The sequence below is a fragment of the Callorhinus ursinus genome, unplaced genomic scaffold, assembly GCF_003265705.2.
Source record: "Callorhinus ursinus isolate GAN/ISIS: 27379988/994484 unplaced genomic scaffold, GSC_fseal_2.0 scaffold12, whole genome shotgun sequence".
In the NCBI taxonomy this organism is placed as follows: domain Eukaryota; kingdom Metazoa; phylum Chordata; class Mammalia; order Carnivora; family Otariidae; genus Callorhinus; species Callorhinus ursinus.
In genome coordinates, this window is record NW_027397074.1 from 39,005,622 (window position 1) to 39,025,673 (window position 20,052).

Genomic DNA, 20,052 nt, shown 5'->3' on the forward strand with positions numbered 1-20,052 from the left:
ATGACACTGAACTCAAGAGAACTGAGATCTCTGGAGAAACCAAAGATGGTTCAAATGACTCGTGAGAATAAATTAACTCAGTGCTCCTTGCTGACAAGTTGACGTTTCCTAATTGTAAAGCAGAACCAGCAGCCACCAACACAGAAGGCCTACCCCACGGATGGAGAAGAGATGAAGCACTGAAACTGAGCCTGAGTGACCTCCCCAGCCCCAGGGCGCAGGACCAGTGGGGCTCCTTCAAAATCAGCAAAGCAAGTTCTCATCACCAAACCAACTTCAAAGCAGCTGGCTTATTAACATCGGAAAATCCAAGCACCTTCTTCCAGGCTTGGAGACCAGAGGAAAGGGGACGTGAGGAGGGGGGCGGTCCCCAAGGCAAGGGGAGTCTACATTGTGGCCCCAAGAGAGGCCACTTCCCTCCTAAAATGCCTGGGATTTTCCACTTCAGTAGGGGAAGGTATCAAGGCAAAACACTGAGAGCAAAACAATGAGGGCCTCCTCATTGAGCTCCACATGCAGTTGGGGATCAGGCACACAGCAGGCCGGCGTGCCTCTTTCCTGGGTTAGGGAGAGCTAGGCATAACCCCAGCACACCTTTGCCCTCAGAAAAGCTGAGGCCAAACCAAGAGGTCACCAGGAGCAACAGCCAGGCATCAGAGTTGAAACTGTGATGGCCAGGACTGGGATTGGGCCAGGCTGGGAACGGTCCAGAGCTCTGGTCTCTAGGTAGGGCTGTCCTCCAAGATCAGCCAGCCCTTTCCAAGTAGACATAACAAATGTCCCTCCTATTCTCTCTCCGAGTAACACCACCGCTTTTCCCAAAGCAGACATTTCCCAGAGCCCTACGGGCCTGGTGTCTGCTTGGCAGGAGACTGTCTCAGTCTGTAAACTTCTTATGACTTAGTGACAAGTGAAACTACATTCTGACAGCAACTGCAAATTCCCTAGTACCCAGTGACTTCTCTTTTGTTCTTGGGATACTCCCTCTCACTAGATCACAGACCCACCCATCCCCAGTCCCTGGAATAAAGGCAGAGAGCACAGGGACGCCTGGGTGGCTCAGTCAGTTGAGCGTCTGCCTTTGGTTCAAGGTCCTGGGACTGAGCCCCATGTCGGGCTCCCTGCTCAACGCGGAGTCTGCTTCTCCCTCTCCCTCTGCCTGCCATTCCCTCTGCTTGTGCGCTCTCTCTCTTTAATAAATTTTTTAAAAATCTTAAAAAAAAAACAGAGCACAATACCACATTTTAACCTGTGAGATGTGGAGAACACCTCTTCTCCTGAGAGCATCAGGCCAAATGGAAGTTATTTTTTTCTCCTTCACCTTGAATGCACTGATGAACTCTCTGAATTGGACCCCACCAACATGTAGGAAAGCAGTCATGGGCAGAATTCTGAGGGGCACAGACAGGACCAGCCAGCCTAGAGAAGGTGGTAAAGGATTCAAAGCTACTTGGTTTCTCTTCTTCCCGCCCATAGGTTCCCATTTGTCCTGCCTCTCTTGGGTCTCAGCTGCCAGTCACTTCAAATCAGCTATGGTGCAATCCAGCAATTGAGGTTATTAATTAATAAATGCTGACAGCATGGCCTTTCCTGGTCATTTGTACGTATTAAAATATGATGCATGAGTTCTCCAAGTGGAAGATGCATTGAGATCCAAAGAAAGGAAGCTATCATGGTGGAGTTACAGATGTTGCGTTAGTGCTTTGGAGCAAAGAAGAGCCCATTTCTCCCACAAGCAAATGCCAACCCAAGGCATTGATACTAATATAGATCCTAGAGGCTTGCAATGTGCAAGGTGGCAGACAGTATCCTTCAATATGTGCATTCCCATCCCCACACCACTTGCTCTTTCCTGGCTGCCAGAAGCACAAGGTCTGATGAAATCAGACCCCTTCACCCTAAAGGGTCACTTTCAAGACTTTGAACAATGACGATGGCCAAGGACAGGGAAGGCCGGGGCCTCTGTCATAAAAACACTTGGCAGAAAGCCTTAGAAATGGTGTAGGAGAAAAACACAAGCTGGGCTCAATATCCAAATTGAGAGACCAGGCTTGGGGATCTTAATGTTCACAAAGAAGAGGAGAACCACGTTTTTTCTTCATCTTCCACTTTTGCCAAAAGGCATTTTCAACAAAACACAGAATCTCATTTCTTCAGAGGAAAAATGACTGGGAGACAAGCTGCTCACTGGCACAGCGGCCTGGCTCATTCATAGCAGGCAGGACCACACATGGGATGATGGAGCTGAGCTGAAGGAGCTCTCCAAGGCAGAGACCCTGAGTGCAGAATGTTACAAAGATCAAGTGTTTCCTGCGGCATTACTGATGAAGGATAGGTGGAAGGCAGGCAGGCAGGGACAAGGGCCCCCCTCTCCCCCCCCACCCTAAGAGGAAACCACCCTTGAAAGGATCTTATACCACCCTGGAAGGAGCCCTCCACCCTTTCCCATGTGGTAGATAGATGACAAAAACCTGATTGGATGACAGGCACAGGAAGGGTTCATCAGATTAAAACAGCCCCCGCTAACAAGCCCATAAAAACCCCTAGACTTACAAACTCCCAGGACAAGCCTCTCGGGTCCCCTCCCTCTTTGGGAGCTTTGTACTATCACTTTGCTATCATTCAGTAAACCTTGCTTTGCTGCTCACAACTCTGCCTGGTCTACCTCTTTACTCTTTGAAGCGGCGTGACCAAGAACAGTGGGCACCGAAGGAGAAAATCCTGTAACATTACTATGTATCAGGGATTTTTTACACTTCATCTTTCAGTCTTCACAACAGCAATATGGGAAGAACTGCTATTATCCCAGTTTTATTAGATGAGCAAACAAGGGCACAGATCCTTGGGGGAACTTAGCCAAGGTCATACAGCAAGTGTCAGAGCTGGGCTTTAAACCCATGCTGTACAACTCAAAAGCCTGTGCTCTATGATGCAGAGAACTGCCTATGTGGCATCCACACAATGGAAAATTATAGTGTGTGTATATTTATGTACAAATGTGTATGCAAGTGTGTACAATATATAAACCAATGATGTAAATCCAGAGGTGTGTACCTAGGTAGCCAAGAAAACCTCACCCAGATTAGGGTAACAGGATTTAGTTGAAATACTATGGGTCAGGGACATTTGGGTGGCACAGTTGGTTAAACATCTGACTCTTGACTTCGGCTCAGGTCATGATCTCAGGGTCCTGAGATCAAGCTCCATGTGGGGCTCCCCACTCAGTGGTGTCTGCTTGAGATTCTCTCTCTCCCTCTCCCTCTGCCCCTCCCCCCCGCTCTCACTCATGCAAGCGTGCACACGCGCTCTCATGCTCTCTCTCTCTCTCAAATACCTAAGTAAAATCTTAAAGAAAAGAGAGAGAAAGAAAAGAAAATACTATGGGTCAGGGGCTACCTCTAAGGAGAGAAGCTGGAAAGGAAGGAGATTTACTTTTCCCTATATGTCTGGATGTCCTGTTTGAACATTTTATCATGATACGTGTACTTCCTACTTTAAAACCTTTTTTTTTTTCATTTTTTAAAGATTTTATTTATTTGACAGAGAGAGAGAGAGCACAAAAGCAGTGGGGAGTGGGAGAAGGAGAAGCAGACTCCCTGCTGAGCATGGAGCCCAATGCAGGGCTAATCCCAGGACCCCGGAATCATGACCTGAGCCAAAGGCAGACGCTTAATCACCTGAGCCACCCAGATGCCCCTTTAAAAACTTTAACTGAAAAGAAAAATCTGTAAGTTGTTGAGTCACTAAGTATTTGAAATTTACTGAGTCATATTTTCAAAAACATAGATATATGAGAAAAAGCAATCCCACATGACAGAGGCCTATTGCATGTATCACACAGGGGCCAGGAGAGGTGGCTTCATTCAGTGCAGGAGAGAGGACTCGGCTGGGGGTGTCTGAGTTGCTCAAGACCCAAGAACAGTAAAAGCGAAAACATTCAACCATCCTCTCCCATTTTCATTTTCAAACAAAAAACCCCACTACTGCTACAGGATCTGCCTCTCTTTAGAAAGTCAGTGAAAGAATGGATGACCTCACTTTCCCCAACAGGCAAGTTCTAAAGTGTTGTTCACAAAACAAAACTTGAGTAAATCGGTTCATATTTTAAATACCCTAGCAAAGGTTCTTGTTTTCGCAATCCTGATGAGATCTTTGCAAACCAAAGAAGCTGATCATGATAACACAGTGTTTTGTAAATTTCTTTTTCTTTCTTTCTTTCTTTCTTTCTTTCTTTCTTTCTTTCTTTCTTTCTTTCTTTCTTTCTTTCTTTCTTTCTTTCTTTCTTTCTTTCTTTTCTTTCTTTCTTTCTTTCTTTTCCTTTTTCTTCTTCCTTCCTTCCTTCCTTCCTTTTCCTTTTTTCTTCTTTTTTTTTATGATGCTGTACAAGGTCCTGGTTTCAGCCTGGAGCCAATCTTGTGAGCTGCCTGGGTGTCTGGGAGACTGGTAGGGCAGCTTGGTCTAGAGCCCATTTGCATGAGACCAAGGACCCTCCTGCAAGAGACGTCATCATAAGGCAGAGGGAACCCGTACAAGCTGCACAGGCTCAACCCAATAAGAAAACCTTGGGCAGGTGTGATTCAGAACTTTAGAGCTTGTCGGTGTTAGGAAATTTCTTCCCAGCTGCCTCTGAACTCAAAGAAAAGTCATACAGCAGAAGGGAGCTATGAACACAAGCTCTAGAAAATGTCACAAGGTTCTTCTCTGACATCCCATCAAAGAGGTAAGTGGTATTCTCTCCACTTCTGCCCTGAACTAAGTGGGTGTCACTAACTTGAGGGCTCCAGCAGAGACAATACCCACCTGGGCCCCTCAGGACTCCCCTCAGGAGCAGGATCACCCCGTTGCCAGTGGTGGGGACAGCGCCAGCAACACAAGGCGAACCCCTTGGCACAGAGATCCAAGTCTTAACCGGGGGCCCCAGGGAGAGAGCAGGGCTGAGGCTGACCTGGCTGAAGTGGGCTAGAAGAGGTGAGAAAGAGACTGGCAGATGCCACACGGTGGCACAAAGGAGTCATGTACGTGAGCACCGCGCACTGCCTGGAGACTCCTCGAGACAACTGTGCGAGATCTGGGGGCAGTCGGGCAGTTCTGCAACAGTTCGTTGCAGAGACAGCCAGGAAAGGGAAGTCCTGCAGATGGTTCTTAGTGGCATCTTACTTGTAACCCCAGGCTAGTGGGCTGTGGTGTGGTCTGAGGACGCTCAGGTCAACACATCTTAGGTTTTTACAAATATGAATTAACTGGAATACTAAATCCTAGCCTGTTAATCTGGTAATTAAAGTATTTTTTTAATCATAGTCAGCCTTAGCTTCTCGCCCTGCCCACCCTCCCCCCCACAAAACTTCGTGCATGACTTCAGCTTTACTTTCCCTCTTAAGACATGCCAAAATGCTGAGTCACTAAAAAAAAAAAAAAAAAAATTAAATAAATTTTTTAAAAATGTAAAAGAAAAGAAAGTAAAGGAAGAGTGATCCTGCTTCTTAGCGCTAGCCTTTGTAATGACCTAAGTGGCACTTTTTCCCCTGGTTGTGATTCCTGTGATGCTAAAGGACGTCACATTGCACAATCTTAATAAGGTTTCCAATCAGCCCCACCCGCTCTGGCCCCACCCCCACCCTCCAACAAAGATTTATCAAATGTGGGATTTTCCCATGAGTCTCAATATTAGAGTCTCAACCCCCAATAAATATGAGACTGGGGATGTCTGAGGCTCATTCTGCCCTCGAGCCCACCAGGAACACAAGAGAGCTCCATCTGCCCTCCAGGACCCCAGCTATGAACTCCCTCTCCGCAAGTAAGTGAAGGAAATCCCTAGCCCTGGAACCGCCTGGCAGCCGGGCCTGGCTGAGGGAGGGGTGTGTTTCCGCTGGGAGGGCTGGCTGGGGGCCAGCAGCCAGAAGCACAGCTCCCCCAGCTGTGCAGTCTGCTCACTGGCTGCTCTCCCTTGCCTCCGGCACAGGCGCCTTCAGTCCAGTCGCCTTCTCCCTGGGGCTGCTCCTGGTGATGGCTACTGCTTTTCCTACCCCGGGACCCGTGGGAGGAGAGTCCCAAGCTGATGCCACCTCGAATAGACCACCACTCACCTCTCCAGACAAAATGGAAGAATTCATTAAGTACATCCTCGGCAAAATCTCTGCACTGAGAAAGGAGGTGGGTAGGCTCAACTGAGGGTGATAAAGGGCCTGTGTGGGCATTCATCTCCTGGACCCTGGATGTGGACAAGGGCTCCTGCACTGGGAGGTCTTTGCTGGGTTCTGGGGCAGTACAGATTTCAGGCCAAAGGGGCAGACTGTCTACTGTACTTCTCTTCTGCTGCTGGTCTCAGGTAGCTCCTTTCCCTCCTGGAAAATATACAATGGGGCTGAAATCCATGCCTCCTGGCCCATTCCCAGCTCCAGACTTGGCAGGAACTGGGTGTCACTGACTCTCGGGACTTCCTAATTTCTAACCAAAAAAATAAGGTCTATCAATCTTCTTTGTGTCTCTTGGACTTTGGAAGGATAAGCAAAGTGCCAGCTGAAATAAATGTTGAGCTTCTCAGGACAATCACAGAACTTTTATGTCATGGAAGTTCAGTGGTTAGGGACTCCCTAGAGTGATTCCAGCATATAAGATGCATATGTGGTAGCCCACTCAAGTGGCAAAATCATAGATAAGTTAAAGCAGCTCCAAAGCTTTAAACATAAGGTAAATTGGCTGTTCAGTGGAAAGGAAGGAGTACAGGAGAGAGTATTGGGAGCCCGAACCAAATCTAGTTCTGGTTCTACTGAACCAGTTTTGTGATCTTTGGCAAATTTCCTACCATCTCTGGGCCCCCTCTCTAAAATTATGGAATTGGACTAGATCCTCATAGGTACTTCTAGCTGGAACATTATATATATAGCTCAAATTATATTCGCCCAATTATCATCAAAATTGCTGTCACTTATCAAGAACCTACTATGTGCTTCACACTTTACATAAATATTATGTCTCATCTTCACAAATAAAAACTTAGAAGGGAGGAGTTTCATTATCCCCAGTCTGAAGAGATAGGGACACAGAGACTCAGGATAGGTAACAGGTGTGAAGTCATAGGTAAGCCCAGCATCGAACCCAAGTGGGCCCATCTTCACCAGACCTTGCTTGCTTGGATGCTAATGCAGTGTGACTTCATTTTCTTAGAGAACTTCCTGCCACGCTAAAACACGAATCGGCCCTCTAGTGGTGTTTGCTTTAAGGGGCACGTGTGTGATAACAGTCCTGGTATTCCTTCCCAGATGTGTGACAAGTATAACAAGTGTGAAGACAGCAAGGAGGCACTGGCAGAAAACAACCTACATCTTCCGAAGCTGGCAGAAAAGGACGGGTGCTTCCAATCTGGGTTCAACCAGGTACGAACACATCACATTTACTTTTAGCGACTCCTTAGTCAAAAGTTCTCCCTCTTATATGCAGTGTCTGTATACACACAGACCAGACAGAAAACAAAGAAGTGGATCAATGTAAAGAACATCATTAAATTTCATGAGGAGGCCAACTTAAATCTTTCTAAGGCAACTTATTTTTGAATGGCATGATTAGAGAGAGCCCTTCTGTGTTGGGATTTTCACAACTGTCAAATGTTAGAAGCCCCAGCAGGTGTAGCTCATTCATCCTGGATGAGGGGGTCCTTCTCCTGGGCTGCCCTGAGCAGGACCCAGGTCTGCCCTGCCTATAGAGGTCGTTCTCTATACCCTTCTCCTTCCAGACCATGGGATATGCTGAACTGACTTCAGAACAGTCCATAAAAAAGAGGTTTCAGTCCAGTATCGACAAGGACAGGGGTACAGCCAGAAGGGAGAGTATCAAGGGGAGAATCAGAGAAGGACCCCCTTGCCACATTCCAGCATCTATCAGGCTTTGGGTGAAACTGATTAACTGATGTCTCTGTCCGGATAATTTAAAAAAGGGGACATCTGAAGCTGTCTGATGTCTCAAAATATAATGCTCAGAAGTATTTTAAGTTCCCTGGAAGGGCAGAGGGAGAAGGTGCTGACTTCTAGCAGTTTTAGCTCTTAAAATTGATTATATCTTTCTAGAAATAACCGATTTTCCCGTCTTTCCTCTTAGGAGACCTGCCTGACAAGAATCGCTATCGGTCTTCTGGAGTTTCAGACACACCTGAAATACCTCCAGGCCAACTATGAGGGTAATAAGGAAAATGCCAACTCTGTGTACATCAGTACCAAACTCCTGCTCCAGATGCTGATGAGAAAGGTGAGCATTTCCTCGTCCTCTCCCTTGGTGTGAGGAAGACAGGCTCAAAGAAAGGAACCTAGACAACTTGAGAGTGCAAAGCCCGTTCAAAAGAGAATAGCCACATGTAAAGGAAAGGATCTAAGAAATAGTTCCCGTTAGTTGAAACCTTTTTTTTTTCTTTTGGCTCTCTTCCGCAAACGACATCATTAACTGTATTTAAAACTATATTAAATGAGGTGGATTTTAGCATCATCTTCTACTAGAATAGCTTAAGAAATAGGAAAAAAAATCTGTAGAGGCAGAAGGAAGCACATCCAATCCTGCTCAGTGATCCATAATAAAAAAGAACACAGCATAAAAATTATTTTAATATCTTAATTACTGCCAAATGATATTCTTGCCATTGTGGTATTTTCAACTCTTTTCCCCTACTTTTTGCCAGAAGAGTTAATGCTGAGAAATGGTAAAAGGCTAGAAGAGCAGGTACCAAAGGCTTTGGTCACTACCAGCTAGCCATTCAAATGCCACAGATTGGAGGCTTGAGGGCACAGTGTGCGGGTGAGCTGAACAAAGCCCAATGAGAAGGTCCCTAGACAGAGAAGCAGGCACATTGGTGTTGATACTGCCACTACCTCTCTTGGCTGTCTGCCTTAAACCAGGGCTTTTCCCACTTTAATCACACCAAACCTCCGGGGATCTCGTCACAGTGCAGAGTCTGATCCAGCAGGTCTGGGGTGAGACCTGAGAGTCACATCCCTAATAAGCTCCTGGTGATGCCAATGCTGCAGTGCTCTAGAAGCACACTTTGGAGGTCCAAGGCCTCCCACAATTACCTAGACTCATGTCAGTGGGTCTGTGGAAAGGTGTTTCCTGGTCCTCCTTACACCCCATTAGATCAGTGGGCCCTCAGTAGATACCAGCTGGATGGGGCTATGTGCCAGGCACTGTTTAGCATAAGGGAAGACAAGATACCATGGCTGCCCTCGAGATGCTCGTGGTCTAACAGAGTTAGAGCAGCAAAAAGGTGATTAGAATTCAGTTGCCGTGAAAGGCCTGCACACAGGGTGGGCTCCAGTGGGCTCAGAGGAGAGGCACCTCACCCTACCTGGGTGAGTCAGGGCAGGCAGCTCCAAGTAGTCTCCTTCACCCCGAATTTGAATGTCTTCCCACAGCCCAGAGCATCCCTCCACTGCAAAGGATTTGTTCAGTATTTTTTTAAAAGATTTTATTTATTTATTTATAAGAGAGAGAGAGAGAGAGAGGCAGAGGGAGAAGCAGGCTCCCTGTTGAGCAGGGAGCCCGATTTGGGACTCGATCCCAGGACTCTGGGATCATGACCTGAGCCAAAGGCAGACGCTTAACCATCTGAGCCACCCAGGCACCCAATCCCCATTCATTTTTTTTAAAAGATTTTATTTATTTATTTGACAGAGAGAGACACAGCGAGAGAGGGAACACAAGCAGGGGGAGTGGGAGAGGAAGAAGCCGGCTCCCCGCTGAGCAGGGAGCCCGATGTGGGACTCGATCCTAGGACTCTGGGATCATGACCTGAGCCGAAGGCAGATGCTTAACCAGCTGAGCCACCCAGGCACCCGATTTGTTCAATATTTAAATAGTTCTTTCTGCTTTTTTTTCCCCTCAGGTAAAGAGTCAGGATGAAGTGACCACCCCTGACCCCACCATAGACACCAGCCTGCAGACTATCCTGAAGGCGCAGGACAAGTGGCTGAAGCATACAACAATTCACCTCATCCTGCGGAGCCTTGAGGATTTCCTGCAGTTCAGCCTGAGGGCTGTTCGGATCATGTAGCCTGGGCATCTAAGATTGCTGTAGTTCATGGGCATTCCTTTCTTTGGTCAGAAACCTGTCCATTGGGCACATAACTTATGTTGTTCTCTGTGAAGAACTAAAAGTATGAGCGTTAGGACACTATTTTAATTATTTTTAATTTATTGATATTTAAATATGTGATGTTGAGTTAATTTATATAAGTAATAGATATTTATATTTTTTATGAGGTACCACTTGAAATATTTTATGTATTCATCTTGAAAAGGTTAACATAAAATGCTATGCAGCTTGAATATCCTTGATGTTTCAGAGCCAGGTCATTTCTTGGAATGTGTAGGTTTACCTCAAATACACGGCTAACTTATGCATATTTTTAAAAGAAATATTTATATTGTATTTATATAATGTTTAAATTGTTTTTATACCAATAAACACCTTTCTAAAAAAAAAATCAGCCAACTAAGCCTCTGTGTGTCCCGTGAAATTTTTAATATAAACAAGCTTCTGTCACCAGCACCACCACGAGCCAAAAAGAGCTACAGTCACCCGGGGCAAGATAGAATGGAACACCTACCGCATGGCAGGCATGTGCTGTACGTGTTGTATCTATGATATTTAATCCCCGGCCTTGTACACTCTTTTATGGAGGTGGAAGAGTAAGGGATTTCCCCAAGTCACCCGGCTGGAAGGTCAGGCACAGGCCCAGATTTTAAATCCAGGTCTAATTGCCTCCGGGCCCCCTATTCTTAACCTTTAGGTCCCACTCCTTCCCAGGAAACCCTTTCAAAGATGTAGAAAATCCCAACATGTTAATACAGGGAATACATTTAGATGTGATCAAAAGCCTTTGAAATAATATAACCACTTGTATAAGACCTAGCAATGTGCACTTCCAAACAGTAACTAGAAGTTCTGCCTCCCCACCCCGGGTCCCTTCAACATTACACACACCTGTCTATCATAGCACCTACCACATTGCACCACATGGCATTTCCTTCCAGCCAGCCTTCTTTCTTCCAGAAGGCAGACTCTATTGTACCCATCTTTGCATCCTGAGCCCATGGCCCAGTAAACATTTGTTAAATGAAGAAACCATACACACTGATGATCAAACATAAGACACTTCAATTTGGGGGGACATAAACTGTTGGTCAATGAGTGGAGAAATTACAAATACTGTGTCTTTATGCATCTTCATCTTCAAGAAAAACAGCAAGAGTTGGGAAGAAACATTCTAAGAACTAGAGGAGGCAATGAATAATCAGTGTATAAATATATATATATACATATATATATATATATATGTATATATATATATATATACACACACATATATACACCCATTTCCTTTCCCACCAGCAATATTCTTTGTGGTAAGAGAGGCAATCTGAGTAACCACACACAGTCCCTTTATCCCACCTCAACACCGTGCTGGGAATTTGGTAAAAATTTCCCCCTTTCAGCCCCAGCAATATGGAAATTCTGTCTTCTAAGAAAGCTTTCTTCACTCTGGTCACCATAGACTTCTTCCTCCAGGGGAGGAATTCTGCTGAGCAAGGGAAGGTCCACAGAAGCAAGAACTGAGAGGAGCCAAGCAAGAAAAGAGCCACATATTCTGATTTCTAGCAACCATGCATCACAAGCGGGTTTCCCAAAGTGGGAGCCAAAAGAAACATAACAGTTGACCAATGCATCCATTCCTCAAACAAAAACGTGTGAAGCCCATATATAAGTCAGGCAATGCTGGGGATGCAGAGAAGAACAAGCTAGACACAGCCCCAGCCCTCACGTGGTATGGAAGACAGACAATGAACAAAGAATGTAAAGTATGAGGAGGTTTGCAAAAGAGAAATGTGAGGTCTGCTGAGAACCTATTCAGGGGGCACCAATAGCAGGGAAACCTAAGCCTGGGGAGGGCACTCATGGAGTCTTAACTGATGCAGAGGTTTGGAATGAGATGTAAAAGACATGTGAGAGTTAGGCTAAGATGGGTGGGAATAGCGCTCCTGACAAAGGGAACAGCATGTGCCGAAGTCTGAATCAACAAAGAACTAGTTAAGACGATGAGTATTACAGTATGTCCAGTGCATAAAGAACAAGAAGGAGGGTAGTTGAGAGACTGGGGAGGGAGGCTGGGGCCAGATCATGGACAGCATCAGAAGCCATACGTGAGAAGAAGGTATTGACAGATTTTAAGTAGTAGAAGGACATATGAGATTTACATTTTAATATGATCACTCAAGTTGCAGTATGGAGAATGGATAGGAAAGGGTCTGAAAGAAAATGTTGGAGGAACATCATTAGTCCAGGGTAGAGATGACAATATCCTGAATTAGGCTGGTAGTAATGGCTAGAAAAGAGAAGGTGATGACAGCCATCTGCAAAAGATAGCTAGGAGCTAGTTCAGTAGGATTTGGTGATTGCTGACCAAGATTCAGGAATCAGAGGCCACCACGGCTTTGAGAGAGGAAAGAAGTAGGGATTAGATGGAGGAGTAAAACACAAAGAATTTTGTATTTCAGAGTTTTCATTTGTTCATTTATTCAAATGTTCTCTAAGTATCTGTGATGTGCCAGATTCTCTGCTGGGCCCTGGGGATATAATGATGAATAAAACAGACTAGGTCTCTGTTCTCAAGGAGCTTACAGTCTAGAGAAAACAATTCAAAGAAATAACTGCTGTATGCTAAGTGTGTGTGCTATTGTTATGAGATGAATTGTGTCCCCTAAAAAGATTTATTGAGGTCTTAACCCCCAGTACCTGCAAATGTGAGCTTACTTGGAAATAAGATCTTTGCAGATATAATCAAGGTAAGATGAGGTCCTTAGGGTGGGCCTTATAAGAAGAGAAAAGACACAGAGGGGAGAAGTCCATGCATAAAGGAAGCAGATATTGGAGAGATGAATCTGTAAACCAAGGATTGCCAAAAAGACAAGGATCTCTCCTAAAGCCTTCAGAAAGAGCATGGCCCTGCTCAGACCTTGATTTTTGACATCTGGCCTCCAGACGGTGGAAGAATAAATTCCTATTGTTTCAAGCGATCCAGTTTGTGATAATTTGTTATAAAAGCCCTAGGAAACTAACACAGCTACCAGGGGCAGCACACAGTCAATAGGAGAGCTGAAAGTAGAGGCTTCAGAAAAGGCTTCCCAGAAGAAGCTTTATTCGCATAAAGCAAATATATGGCAGCCTTGGGCCAGCCCAGCTCTAAAGAATGCAGGGAGGTTCATATTCACTGTTGGGGGAAAATGGACAATGCGAGGTTGAAAATACAAGAAGATTCAGAGAAGTGATGAAGGAGAAACCCAAGGTAAGAGTTCAAAGCAAGAAGTGATAGGCAACAATCTGTAAGAGAGAGAGCCGAAAGGAAGGCAGTGGTCCAGATTCCACTTCTAATAAAACTTCCAAGTTTCTGGTGGGTTAAGAATGGAAAGGAAGTGATGAACCCAGCCACATGCTCTAAGAATAGACTAATATTAATAATGATAATAGAAGTGTCATTGAGCACTTACTGTGGTGCCACGCATGGTTCAATGTATGTATTACTTCAGAGACATACACATTAACCAAAGGAGCAGGGAGTCTAAGCAACTGTGTAAAGTCACAAAGTGTGTAAATTCCATAGCAGACTTTCCGTTATCCTTTCAAATCTATTCTCCACTTCTTTAGAGTAATAGAGTTTGAATTGGATCTGTGGCTCCCCATCGAGAGGCTACATTTCCTATTCTCCTTTGCAGGTAGGTGTGACTATGCTGGGAAAGCACATGGCTCATTAGAAAAGTCTGCTTGTAAGCTTGGCCTTTGGCTGGCATCTGGAAACTTGACTGGTAAACACTTTCCTACATCAATCTAAAACTTTCCCTAATGGTAAGAGTGCCTAAACTATACAAACCATATGGTTTATACTAACCACCTGCTTTCCTTCTGAGAATATGAAATTTTAATATGTGCAAAGCAGAGGATATCCCAATAAAAACTATTGGCACTGAGTTGTTAATGAATTTCCCTGGTAGACATGTGTTGTCACAACTCATTGCTGGAGGAATTAAGCACATCCTGAGTGACCCCTGGGAGAAGACTCTTGGAAGTTTGTGCCTGATTTCCTCCAAAATTCACCCCATGTGCCTCTTCCCTTTGCTGAGTTTGCATTGCCTCCTTTTGCTGTAATAAATCACAGCCATGAGTCTGAGTCCTGTGACTCATTCACACTGAGTCCTGTGAGCCCTCCCTAGTAAATCACTGAACCCGAGGGTGGTACTGGGAAACCCCGACAGAGCGGCTAAGTTTTCATCAAAGAAACGTGAGTAGAATTGATGTTGTAATTTTACTTTCACTTGCCAAAAAAGATATTACTTGCCCTCCATTTCTAGTGTTTCACCTTTCTGTGGATTAGAAACAAACGTTGTAGTGAATCAGCTTCAATATTGCTGAACAGAGTAATATCCATAGCTGTAATGTCCAATGTGGTAGACAGTAACCACCAGTGTGCATTTAATTTTAATTTTAAATTCACTAAAATTATATAAAATTAAAAATTAAGGCCTCCAACTTCACACGTGCTAATGGCTATGATATTGGACAGTGCAAATATATTTCCATCACTACAGACATTTCTACTGGACAGTCCTGCCTTAGAGGGTTAATGCAGCAAAGAGATGAATGGAACCTTGGTCACTAAATGACCTCATGGAGCTGAATAGACTCACCTACCTGGACCAACCAACAATTACTGGACTTTTATTTATTTTTTTTTTTTTAGATTTTATTTATTTATTTGACAGAGAGAGACACAGCGAGAGCAGGAACACAAGCAGGGGGAGTGGGAGAGGGAGAAGCAGGCTTCCCGCGGAGCAGGGAGCCTGATGTGGGACTCGATCCCAGGACCCTGGGATCATGACCTGAGCCGAAGGCAGACGCTTAACCAGCTGAGCCACCCAGGCACCCCAATTACTGGACTTTTAGATGATAAGGAAACATATGTCTATTTTAAGCAACTATATTTTAGGATATCCTGTTACAGCAGCTTACCCTAGACTCTAACATAGCTCCTGATTTATTCTTAACCAAGGATGAAAAACATGCATGAAGCAAAGTAACTGTGCAGGACAGGAGCAGATTCAGAATATCTAAGCAGCATGGTACCCAGGTCCAGTTGGTAACATTGTCCATATGGGATAGAGTCTGAATCCCAAAAACTCAACTCTTGCTCTATCATTGCCCTTTTGTATTATCATTCAGGAAGAACTTAGACAAACAATCTATGTATTTCCTTCTAATGTAAGCATTTAGTGCTATAAATTTCCCTGTCAGTACTGCTTTGACTTTTGTCCTACAATGTTTCATATGCTGTATTTCCATTTTCATTCAGTTCAGTGTATTTTTTTTTTATTATTTCTCTCGAAACTTCTTAGACCCATGGATTATTCAAAAGTGTGTTGTTTAGTTTCCCAGTGTTTGGAGATTTTTAAGTCATCTTTGTGATACCCATTTCTAATTCAGTTACACTGTGGTCAGAGAACATACTTTATATGATTTCAGTTCTTTAAAATTTGTTGAGGTTTGTTTTATGGCCCAGGATATGGTCTATCTTGGCATATGTTCCATGGGTTCTTGAAAAGAACACATATTCTGTTGCTGTTAGGTGAAGTGTTTTATATGTCAATTAGCACCCATCAGTTGAGATCTTCTATATCTTTGATGATTTTTTCTCTCCAGTTGTTCTATTGACTGTTGAAAGGAGTACTGATGTTGCCAACTAGAATTGTGAATTTGTCTATTTTTCCTTTTAGTTCTCTTAGTTTTTGCTTCATATATTTCACAGTTCCGTGATACGATGAACACAGAGTTGGGATTACTGGGTTTTCCTTTTATCATTATGTAATAACTCTCTCTGTCTTTGGTAATTTTCTTTGCTCTAAGTCTACTTTATCTGATATTAATATACCTACTTCTGCTTTCTTTTGCTTAAGATCTGCATGGTATGTATTTTTCCACCTTTTACCTTTAACGCACATATATCATTTAAACTATGTGAAGTGAGTTTCTTGTACAACACATAGTTGGGTCACATTTTTAAATATACAGTATGAATCTCTGTCTTTAATTGGTATGTGTAAATCATTTATATTGAATGTAATTATTGATATGTTAAGCCTCAAATCTGCCATTTTTTTTCTTTGTGTTTGATCTCTATTTTCTTTTTCCTGCCTTCCAGTAGGTTACTTCACATTTTTAGAATTCCATTTTGATTTACCTGTAGTGTTTTCGAGTGTATCTCTTTGTAGAGCTCTTCTAGTGTTTCCTCTAGGCATTCATTACATTATTTATACATAATTGATCAGAGTCACTGGTGTCAACATTTTACCAGTTTGAGTGAAACATAGAAACTTTATTTCTCTTTATACCCCTTTACTCACCCTAATCTATAATTGCCTTAAATATTTCCTCTCCATATATTGAGAACCACATTAGACAGTTAACATTTTTGCTTTAATAATTCAACGTAATTTAAAAAACTCTAGAGGTATAAAGTCTTAAAAAAAAAACTCTAGAAGGAAACTCTATTGTATTTAATCGTTTCTTTTTTCTTTTGCTTTTCCCACATTCTTTCTTCCTTTTTGATGTTCTAAGATTCCTTCTTTTACCATTTCTGTTTTGTGTTTTGTTTAGCCATTCTTTAGGATATATATACTGGCAACAAATTTTCTTAGCTTTCCATCATCTGAGAATGTCTTCATTTCCCCTTCATTCCTGAGGGATATTTTCACTGAATATAACAGTTTTTTTCTTTCAGCACCTGAAAAATGTCTGTCACTCCCTTCCAGTGTTTTATGGTTTCTGATGAAAAATCTGCTTGTCATTTAAATTGTTGTTTGTTTTTTTCCTATAGGCAATGGCAATGTGTCATTTCTTTCTGGCTGCTTTCAAGAATGTGTCTTTGTCTTTAATTTTCAGGTGGGAAAAGAAGTCTAAGTCCTTCATTGGTCCTTGACTGACACCAAGGGTGGAGGTGCCCTTTTTTTTTATTATTATTATGTTATGTTAATCACCATACATTACATCATTAGTTTTTGATGTAGTGTTCCACGATTCATTGTTTGCATATAACACCCAGTGCTCCATTCAGTACGTGCCCTCTTTAATACCCATCACCAGGCTAACCCACCCCCCCACCCTACCCCCTCTAGAACCCTCAGTTTGTTTCTCAGAGTCCATAGTCTCTCATGGTTCATCTCCCCCTCTGATTTCCACCCCCCTTCATTTTTCCCTTCCTGCTATCTTTTTTATTTTAACATATAATGTATTATTTGTTTCAGAGGTACATGTCTGTGATTCAACAGTCTTGCACAATTCACAGTGCTCACCATAGCACATACCCTCCCCAATGTCTATCACCCAGCCACCCCATCCCTCCCACCCCCCACCACTCCAGCAACCCTCAGTTTGTTTCCTGAGATTAAGAATTCCTCATATCAGTGAGGTCATATGATACATGTCTTTCTCTGATTGACTTATTTCGCTCAGCATAATACCCTCCAGTTCCATCCACGTTGTTGCAAATATCAAGATTTCATTCCTTTGGATGGCTCCATAATACTCCATTGTATATATATATACCACATCTTCTTTATCCATTCATCTGTCGATGGACATCTTGGCTCTTTCCATAGTTTGGCTATTGTGGACATTGCTGCTATAAACATCGGGGTGCACGTACCCCTTTTGATCTCTACATTTGTATCTTTGGGGTAAATACCCAGTAGTGCAATTGCTGGGTCGTATGGTAGCTCTATTTTCAACTTTTTGAGGAACCTCCATACTGTTTTCCAGAGTGGCTGCACCAGCTTGCATTCCCACCAACAGTGTAGGAGGGTTTCCCTTTCTCTGCATCCTCGCCAACATCTGTCATTTCTTGACTTGTTAATTTTAGCCATTCTGACTGGTGTGAGGTGGTATCTCATTGAGGTTTTGATTTGGACTTCCCTGATGCTGAGCGATGTTGAGCACTTTTTCATGTGTCTGTTGGCCATTTGGATGTCTTCTTTGGAAAAATGTCTGTTCATGTCTTCTGCCCATTTCTTGGTTGGATCATTTGTTCTTTGGGTGGGTTGAGTTTAAGAAGTTCTTTATAGATTTTGGATACTAGCCCTTTATCTGATATGTCATTTGCAAATATCTTCTCCCATTCTGTCAGTTGTCTTTTGGTTTTGTTGACTGTTTTGCTGTGCAAAAGCTTTTTATCTTGATGAAGTCCCAATAGTTCATTTTTGCCCTTGTTTCCCTTGCCTTTGGTGATGTTTCTAGGAAGAAGTTGCTGCTCCTCAGGTTGAAGAGGTTGCTGCCTGTGTTCTCCTTTAGGATTTTGACGGACTCCTGTCTCACATTTAGGTCTTTCATCCATTTGGAGTCTATTCTTGTGTGTGGTGTAAGGAAATGGTCCAGTTTCATTCTTCTGCATGTGGCTGTCCAATTTTCCCAACACCATTTGTTGAAGAGACGGTCTTTTTTCCATTGGATATTCTTTCCCGCTTTGTCTAAGATTAGTTGACCGTAGAGTTGACGGTCCATTTCTGGCCTCTCTATTCTGTTCCACTGATCTATGTGTCTGTTTTTGTGCCAGTTCCATACTGTCTTGATGATGATAGCTTTGTAATAGAGCTTGAAGTCCAGAATTGTGATGCCGCCAGCTTTGCTTTTCTTTTTCAACATTCCTCTGGCTATTCGGGGTCTTTTCTGGTTCCATACAAATTTTAGGATTATTTGTTCCATTTCTTTGAAAAAAGTGGATGCTATTTTGATAGGGATTGCATTGAATGTGTAGATTGCTCTAGGTAGCATTGACAACTTCATGATATTTGTTCTTCCAATCCATGAGCATGGAACGTTTTTCCATTTCTTTGTGTCTTCCTCAATTTCTTTCATGAGTATTTTATAGTTTTCTGAGTACAGATCCTTTGCCTCTTTGGTTAGATTTATTCCTAGGTATCTTATGGTTTTGGGTGCAATTGTAAATGGGATCAACTCCTTAATTTCTCTTTCTTCTGTCTTGTTGCTCGTGTATAGGAATGCCACTGATTTCTGGGCATTGATTTTATAGCCTGCCACTTTACTGAATTCCTGTATGAGTTCTAGCAGTTTTGGGGTGGAGTCTTTTGGGTTTTCCACATAAAGTATCCTATCATCTGCAAAGAGTGAGAGTTTGACTTCTTCTTTGCTGATTTGGATGCCTTTGATTTCTTTTTGTTGTCTGATTGCTGTGGCTAGGACTTCTAATACTATGTTGAATAGCAGTGGTGATAGTGGACATCCCTGCCGGGTTCCTGACCTTAGGGGGAAAGCTCTCAGCTTTTCCCCATTGAGAATGATATTCGCTGTGGGTTCTTCGTAGATGGCTTTTATGATATTGAGGTATGTACCCTCTATCCCTATACTCGGAAGAGTTTTGATCAAGAAAGGATGCTGTACTTTGCCAAATGCTTTTTCTGCATCTATTGACAGGATCATATGGTTCTTGCTCTTTCTTTTATTAATGTATTGTATCACATTGATTGATTTGCAGATGTTGAACCAATCTTGCAGCCCAGGGATAAATCCCACTTGGTCGTGGTGAATAATCCTTTTAATGTACTGTTGGATCCTATTGGCTAGTATTTTGGTGAGAATTTTTGCATCCATGTTCATCAAGGATATTGGTCTGTAATTCTCCTTTTTGATGGGGTCTTTGTCTGGTTTTGGGATCAAGGTAATGGTGGCCTCAAAATGAGTTTGGAAGTTTTCCTTCCATTTCTATTTTTTGGAACAGTTTCAGAAGAATAGGTATTAATTCTTCTTTAAATGTTTGGTAGAATTTCCCTGGGAAGCCATCTGGCCCTGAGCTTTTGTTTGTTGGGAGATTTTTGATGACTGCTTCAATTTCCTTAGTGGTTACAGGTCTGTTCAGGTTTTCTATTCCTTCCTGGTTCAGTTTTGGTAGTTGATACGTCTCTAGGAATGCATCCATTTCTTCCAGATTATCTAATTTGCTGGCATATAGTTGCTCA

General features: G+C 43.1%; 1 protein-coding gene across 1 annotated transcript; it reads left to right on the top strand.

Moving 5' to 3' along the window:
• The first annotated feature begins 5,637 nt into the window (after positions 1–5,637).
• On the top strand, positions 5,638–10,475 carry IL6 (interleukin 6). The gene is made up of 5 exons (XM_025873295.2): positions 5,638–5,794; positions 5,960–6,150; positions 7,260–7,373; positions 8,092–8,238; positions 9,863–10,475. The coding sequence occupies exons 1-5, from the start codon at positions 5,689–5,691 to the stop codon at positions 10,028–10,030; spliced, it is 726 nt and encodes a 241-aa protein (XP_025729080.2). The 5' UTR covers positions 5,638–5,688; the 3' UTR covers positions 10,031–10,475.
• The last annotated feature ends 9,577 nt before the right edge of the window (positions 10,476–20,052 follow it).

Bases quoted from the DNA above. Each gene is read 5' to 3' on its own strand.
- IL6 (XM_025873295.2), top strand. From the start codon at position 5,689: ATGAGACTGGGGATGTCTGAGGCTCATTCTGCCCTCGAGCCCACCAGG. The intron at 5,795-5,959 runs GTAAGTGAAGGA...CCTCCGGCACAG, and splicing joins TATGAACTCCCTCTCCGCAA to GCGCCTTCAGTCCAGTCGCC. The intron at 6,151-7,259 runs GTGGGTAGGCTC...ATTCCTTCCCAG, and splicing joins TCTCTGCACTGAGAAAGGAG to ATGTGTGACAAGTATAACAA.